General features: G+C 37.7%; 1 protein-coding gene across 1 annotated transcript in view; it reads left to right on the top strand.

The window, feature by feature from the left end:
- Window positions 1-6,825, top strand: part of LOC145268694 (uncharacterized) — a 68,438-nt gene extending 61,613 nt beyond the window's left edge. The window contains exon 2 of the mRNA XM_080124216.1: window positions 4,690-6,825. Within this exon, the coding sequence (XP_079980342.1) occupies window positions 4,699-5,715 (1,017 nt within the window). The 5' untranslated portion in view covers window positions 4,690-4,698 and the 3' untranslated portion in view covers window positions 5,716-6,825. The remainder of the gene's footprint in view (window positions 1-4,689) is intronic.
- Window positions 6,826-7,327: the final 502 nt, after the last annotated feature.

Genomic DNA, 7,327 nt, shown 5'->3' with positions numbered 1-7,327 from the left:
GTAACTTATCTTTCCTTTGGAAACATTTATTAGTCCGCCGACAAAAGGAGGGTGGACCTGTAAATTCACCCTTGTCCATTCATCCGTTCGCACTTTTCTCAATAACTACGCCTTGGAATTTAAAAAATTTTTGCACAAACATTAAACATGATATGAGTAAAAAAGTAACAGAATGGATTTTCCAGGAAAACTCCGGTTGCCTCGCTTTTGGGTTGAAATGGCTAAAGTTGACACTTTTGTGCTTATTAAAAAAACTGATGCCTTGGATTTTTATAAAACTTTCTGAAAAGTTGTAACTAACTGATTTCTATATAATTTTGTTTGTCTATACTTCAAGATATCTCTTGGGTGTGTCCCAGGGGCTCTTTTAGGGCTAATAAAAACACTTCATTTTTGGGACTATTTTACAATATTTGTCCAAAATTTTCTGTGTATGTCTATTTATTAGCAGTTTTGCATGGTGCTGAACTCAAATTTAAATATGTTAAGGCCTTGTGGACTTTTGGGGCTAAATGGGGGAGGGGTGATGAACCTTCTTTCTTTACATGGTGCAGAATTCAAATTTACATATGCTAAGGCCTAAAACTGCACCGTTTGTTCATTTTCACCAGGATTTAACATCCCCTGGGGTCTTTGGGGCTAAGTGGTTGGAGGGGAGGGGGTAAACACTGAACTTAGTCATTTTTTTCTATGCCTCGTTCACTGTGCACTCACGGGGACCATGCACGCTTCACTTGTTGCATATATTATTTTTTCACACACACACTTTTTTTTTTTGTTGTTTTGTTGGCTATTGTTAAAAATCTCATTCAGCGACCAATTCTTTTGGAAATTCGTAAATTTGTGCCATCTCGCATGAACTGTATGAATAATACATTAACATTGAAAAATGCTTGTGGTATTTCGGTTGACCTACATTTATTGTGATTTTGTTATATTCAAGGGTTTCCTTACTCCAATAAACAACTAGGACAGATTTTTTTTTTTTTTTTTCTTTACATGGAGGTCACCACTTATCAAGGCCCGGAAGCCACTCGGGGCTAAAGGTTATTGCGTATACAGTAATCAATGGGATAGTATCGTAGTAATCGTTATTATAGGAGATTTGATAAAGTGTCTTACTTAAGAGGCCGATTCATCAGGAATTTGTTTATGTTGGACTTGAAGACATCCAAGTTGTAGTCAGGTGGGAAACAGGCAAACGGAAGAGAGTTCCACAGGCATGCACTTCTAAGAAAGAAGCTTTGTTCATGGAATCTACGTTTTGATTTAGGCACAGATAAAGAGTGGGGAAAATTACTGACAGTGGATTCAGCTAGACGGGTGTTTTTCGTGACAGATTGGCGAGGGGGGGGGGCAGAGATTGGCGCTCGGACGATCGGAGATCAAGTGTTAATGGAGAACCATACTTCATATCAATGTAAATTTCAGTTCTTTGACAAAAAAAAAAACAAAAGAGCATTAGTATTTCGCCTTTCAACTCTTCATTTACTAAGAATTTATTCAGAAATTTCCTATTTTTTGCCTTTGTTTGTTTTTGTTTTTTTTTGTTTTTTTTTTTTAATACCTCGAGTTGCCCAAGTAATCCTACATCCTTTCCACAGGGGAATCACAACTTATCAAGGCCCAGAGGCCACTCGAGGATAAGGGTTGAAAAGTGTAGTGGTCAAAAGGACAATATCATAGTAATCGTTAGAAGTGTAAATTTGGTAAAATTGGATTACTTAAGGGGAACGGCTCATCAAGAACTTGTTTACATTGGACTTGAAGACGGCCATATTGTAGTCAGCTGGAAAGCAGGTAAACGGAAGAGAGTTCCACAGGTGTGCGTCCTCTTCACCTCATTAGGTGGGATGAAAATATTTGTGCCAGCTCGCATGAATTCTATAAATAATAAATTAACGTTAAAGAATGCTTGTGGTATTTCGGTTGACCTACATTTATTGTGATTTCGTTATATTCAAGGATTTCCTTACTCCAATAAACAACTAGGACAGATCAGGAGTTACTGGAGAGCCATACTTCATATCCATACAAACATTAGTCCTTTGGCAAAAAGAACAAAAAAAAATTAGTATTTCACTTTTCAACCATTCATTTATTCAGAAATTTCCTATTTTTTGCTTTTGTCCATTTTTTAATACTTCGAGTTGCCTAAGTTTTTTTTTTTTTTTTTTTACAAACGAATCACCACTTATCAAGGCCCAGAGGCCACTCGAGGATAGGGGTGAAAGGATGTATAGTGGTCATAAGGACAATATCCTAGTAATCATTAGAAGTGTAAATTTGGTAAATTGGATTACTTAAGGGGAACGGCTCATCAAGAACTTGTTTACATTGGACTTGAAGACGGCCATATTGTAGTCAGCCGGAAAGCGGGTAAACGGAAGCGAGTTCTACAAGTGTGCATCCTCTTCACCTCAGTAGAATGAAAAAAATCCGACAAAACTTCATGCAGACCATACAGTTCTGGAGCGCTACTGTTGTGAGCGCAATACAAAAGTCTAACTCCCTCGTCTAGTTACAACCACTATCAACAATTTCCCCCATTCTCCATCTGTGCCTAAATCTAAACACAGATTCCTTGAACAAAGTTTCTTTCTTGGAACTGTCCACCTGTGGGACTCTGTTCCACTGACCTGATTTCTAGATGAGTACAATATGGTCGTCTTCAACTCTAATGTAAACAAGTTCTTGTTGAGCCGCCCCCTCTCCCTCTTGCCAGCATATTTCTATTACTTTTGTGCATGTGGTAGCTATGAATGAATTTGCACATGCACAAAAGTAATGGAAATATACCTGAAAGTTGAAATAAAGTTTGCTTTACAAATTCGCGCGAAGTTACACACCAAACCAAATTTTGTGAATTTACAATTCAGTGTCCGAACGAACGAACTTTCCAACAGCCAATGGTTGTCCCTTAACATACATCAATCGTCATATTGATACTCATCTAGTTTCGGCACCTTAAAAGTGTACAGGTCGGTAAGGAATTTACTTCTGCTGCATATGGTACAAATTATTTGTTAATATATTATGTTGGTGCAAAAGCCATATCGTTTTCTTGTATATCTTACTTTTATATGTTGTGGTGGCACCCACTCATTTACATATGTGGATAATATTACACATAAATAGCAAGACTCGGTTAGTCTGAGTGTGTGTTAACCAGAAGCCACCGAAGGCCGAGTCGAGAGCAGATATGTTCTCCAGCCAAGACTCTCTTACTTGACAACCATTATGTAAATATACTGTAAATATACTTTTCCTTCTTATTGATCTACTTTTGTTTTGCTGAGCCTTCATTTGTATTGCCTTATACGTTATTTGCAAACATAACAATATATGACTAACGGGGGTGCTCGGCGTTGCCCGGGTGTTTGGAGGTGTAAAAGAACACAAAAAAAAAGTTTTGGTAGGCTTGGACCTGAAGCCTTAAGGTGAGGGCGAAAAATAAATAAAGCCTGACATCTTACCACGATGCTAAGAAGGCAGAGGAAGTGAGAATGGTTGAAATTTAACGATTAAAAAGTAAAGTGAATGAGTTCACACAGGTGCGTAAATTTAATGAGGTCAAACATCATGCCCTAAAGGAATGAAATCCCACACTTAACTTTGGCTGCAAGCCAGTTTTTTTTTTTTTTTTTTTTTTTGGTTTTGTTTCCCCAACATGTTGGAGGAAAGTGTCCAAATGAATAGCAATTGTCTGATATGACGGGTTTCATCGCATTGATCAAAGCTGATTGGTTTCTGGACGTGCCAGGGACTGCATTCGGTTCAGTTAGTTTCACTAATCCAGTCATGGCTGACGAAACGAGCATGCTAACCCTCCCGTGAAGTAAATAAAGGGTTCCGCTCGAAATTCTGTCCAAATTCCAGAGTTCGACAGAAACATTCCCGAGTTTGACAAGATACGCCTGAAGAAGGTCGGAGGTTATATCGATTGAAACGTTGTGAAAAATCACACTCAAGATGAGAACAGTAGTCCGATGAATAATAATACAAAAAAAAAATACTATTTTATTTCGTTTTTGTATTTTAGTCCTCACATTTCATGAGTGATGTTTCTGACAAAGGGGAAGACTTTATTTTTATCTCATTACATCAAGTGGCTTCATGCATTATCCTGAGCGAATTTCATTAAAAAAAATCTTCCTCTGAGGTCATCAGATCTAAACCTGTTTTTTTTTGTAATTTTCTATTAATGACATTTTTTTTTTTAATTTAAAAAAATTTTTATTTATTTTTTGCAATTTTGTATCAATGGGATTTTATTTTTTTGTAATTTTCTATCAAGACATTTTTATATTTATTTATTTTCTTTTTTTTTGTAATTTTCTATCAGTGACATTTTTTTATTTATTTTTTATTTTGCAATTTTGTATTGATGATATTTTTATTTATTTTTGTAATTTTGTATCAATGATATTTATTTTTATTTTTTGCAATTTTGTATAAATGACATTTTTATTTTTTATTTTTTTGTATTTTTGTATTAATGACATTTTTATTTTTTTTATTTTTGTATCAATGACATTTTTTATTTCGCAATTTTGTATTGATGATATTTTTATTTATTTTTATTTTTTGCAATTTTGTATAAATGACATTTTTATTTATTTATTTATTTTTTTTTTTTTTGTATTTTTGTATCAATGAAATTTTTTTTTTATTTTTATTTTTTTTCAGTTGTGGACTATGCTGCCACTCCCTAGATGTCGGACGATTCAACGCTGTGGCCTTGTTTGCATCTGTCTCACCACTCTCCTACTCGGCATCCACTATTCCAACAGGATTCATAATCCCTTAGTTGCGCCCAGCGCCAATTTCAAAACCTTCCTCTCCGATGGCAGGTCTTTGAACAAATCGCAGTCAAAGCCGACTGTCAAACCACGGCCGAAACGTCTTCTTACTCTATTCACATCATGGATAACGACAAAGGACAAGTTATCCGTTCACAACAACACGCTCCGTCTCTGGACCACCTGGCTACCAGATATCCTACCTGTGCTCTTTACAAACGAGACTGCGTTAAGGGATCGTGCACTTAAACTCGGGTGGAAGGTTCTACCCATCACCCACTATGCTTGTGGGAAGGTCCCAGTGTTGAAAACAATGTTTTTAGAAGCCCAGAAAAATTTTGAGAGCTCTCTATATGGTTTTGCCAATTCTGACATCCTCTTCGACGCAACCTTAAAAGAAAACCTCCAAAAGATGCTCTCCTACGACATGCTTATAAAAGACCGACCCTGTCTTATAACAGGTCGCAGATTGAATGTCAACTTCCGTAAGAACCTGTTCGTGCAGAACGAGCATAATTTGACTCACCTCTCCCGCAAGGGTTCATTATCGAGGGTCTGGGGAGAGGACTATTTTATAACTAACAAACCGTTCCCTTGGAAGGTTGTGCCAAACATGGTCATCGGACGGGTGGCATTTGATAACTTTCTGGTCATGGTGGGGCGACAGCAGAAGGTTCGTCTCATCGACACGACACGGACATTAACAGCGGTTCATCAGACAACTAGCGATGGAGATATGGCCGGCTCAAAACGACCGAATGCAAAGTGTAACGTGATTCTCATCCAAAAATTAAAAGCTAATCAACATTTTCGACAGGGTTATGTCGACTGCATCAACTTGGAAACCCGTCGAGATTATCGTAACCAAATAAGTGTAATAACACGGTCCATCCCACCCATATGCAATAGATGAAAAATGCAGGCTATCATCATTGTTGCATATTCGTTAAAGTTTAACCATATGCTACGAGAAACTACATTCCAAGTTTTTCTGTCTCAACCTATGGTTTCAATTGTTATGTTATCCAGCACTAGTTTAAAGTTTGTAATTCCATTGATATCACTTAAAACTTTACTTATATATGCTGTGTTTTATGAAGCTTTATTGACCCACATTGTGTTTTGTGAAGGTTTACTGACCCACGTTGTTTTGTGAAGCTTTACTGACCCATGTTATGTTTTGTGAAGCCTTACTGACCCACGTTGTGTTTTGTGAAGCTTTACTGAGCCACGTTGTTTTGTGAAGCTTTACTGACCCACGTTGTGTTTTCTGAAGCTTTACTGATCCACGTTGTTTTGTGAAGCTTTACTGATCCACGTTGTTTTGTGAAGCTTTACTGATCCACGTTTTGTTTTGTGAAGCTTTACTGACCCACGTTGTTTTGTGAAGCTTTACTGACCCACGTTGTGTTTTCTGAAGCTTTACTGACCCACGTTTTGTTTTGTGAAGCTTTACTGACCCACGTTGTTTTGTGAAGCTTTACTGACCCACATTGTTTTGTGAAGCCTTACTGACCCACGTTGTGTTTTGTGAAGCCTTACTGACCCACGTTGTTTTGTGAAGCTTTACTGAGCCACGTTGTTTTGTGAAGCTTTACTGACCCACGTTGTTTTGTGAAGCTTTACTGAGCCACGTTGTTTTGTGAAGCTTTACTGAGCCACGTTGTTTTGTGAAGCTTTACTGACCCACGTTGTTTTGTGAAGCTTTACTGACCCACGTTGTTTTGTGAAGCTTTACTGACCCACGTTTTGTTTTGTGAAGCTTTACTGATCCACGTTGTGTTTTGTGAAGCCTTACTGACCCACGTTGTGTTTTGTGAAGCTTTACTGATCCACGTTTTGTTTTGTGAAGCTTTATTGACCCACGTTGTTTTGTGAAGCCTTACTGACCCACGTTGTGTTTTGTGAAGCTTTACTGAGCCACGTTGTTTTGTGAAGCTTTACTGAGCCACGTTGTTTTGTGAAGTTTTACTGAGCCACGTTGTTTTGTGAAGCTTTACTGAGCCACGTTTTGTTTTGTGAAGCTTTACTGATCCACGTTGTGTTTTGTGAAGCTTTACTGACCCACGTTTTGTTTTGTGAAGCTTTACTGATCCACGTTGTGTTTTGTGAAGCTTTACTGACCCATGTTTTGTTTTGTGAAGCTTTACTGACCCACGTTGTGTTTTGTGAAGCTTTACTGAGCCACGTTGTTTTGTGAAGCTTTACTGACCCATGTTTTGTTTTGTGAAGCTTTACTGATCCACGTTGTGTTTTCTGAAGCTTTACTGACCCACGTTGTTTTGTGAAGCTTTACTGACCCACGTTGTTTTGTGAAGCTTTACTGACCCACGTTGTTTTGTGAAGCTTTACTGATCCACGTTGTGTTTTGTGAAGCTTTACTGACCCACGTTGTTTTGTGAAGCTTTACTGACCAACGTTTTGTGAAGCTTTACTGACCCACGTTATGTTTTGTGAAGCTTTACTGACCAACGTTTTGTGAAGCTTTACTGACCCACGTTATGTTTTGTGAAGCTTTACTGACC

The sequence above is a fragment of the Euprymna scolopes genome, chromosome 44, assembly GCF_053919585.1.
Source record: "Euprymna scolopes isolate OS-2025 chromosome 44, ASM5391958v1, whole genome shotgun sequence".
Classification (NCBI taxonomy): Eukaryota; Metazoa; Mollusca; class Cephalopoda; order Sepiida; family Sepiolidae; genus Euprymna; species Euprymna scolopes.
This window is presented reverse-complemented; position numbering and strand designations above follow the sequence as displayed.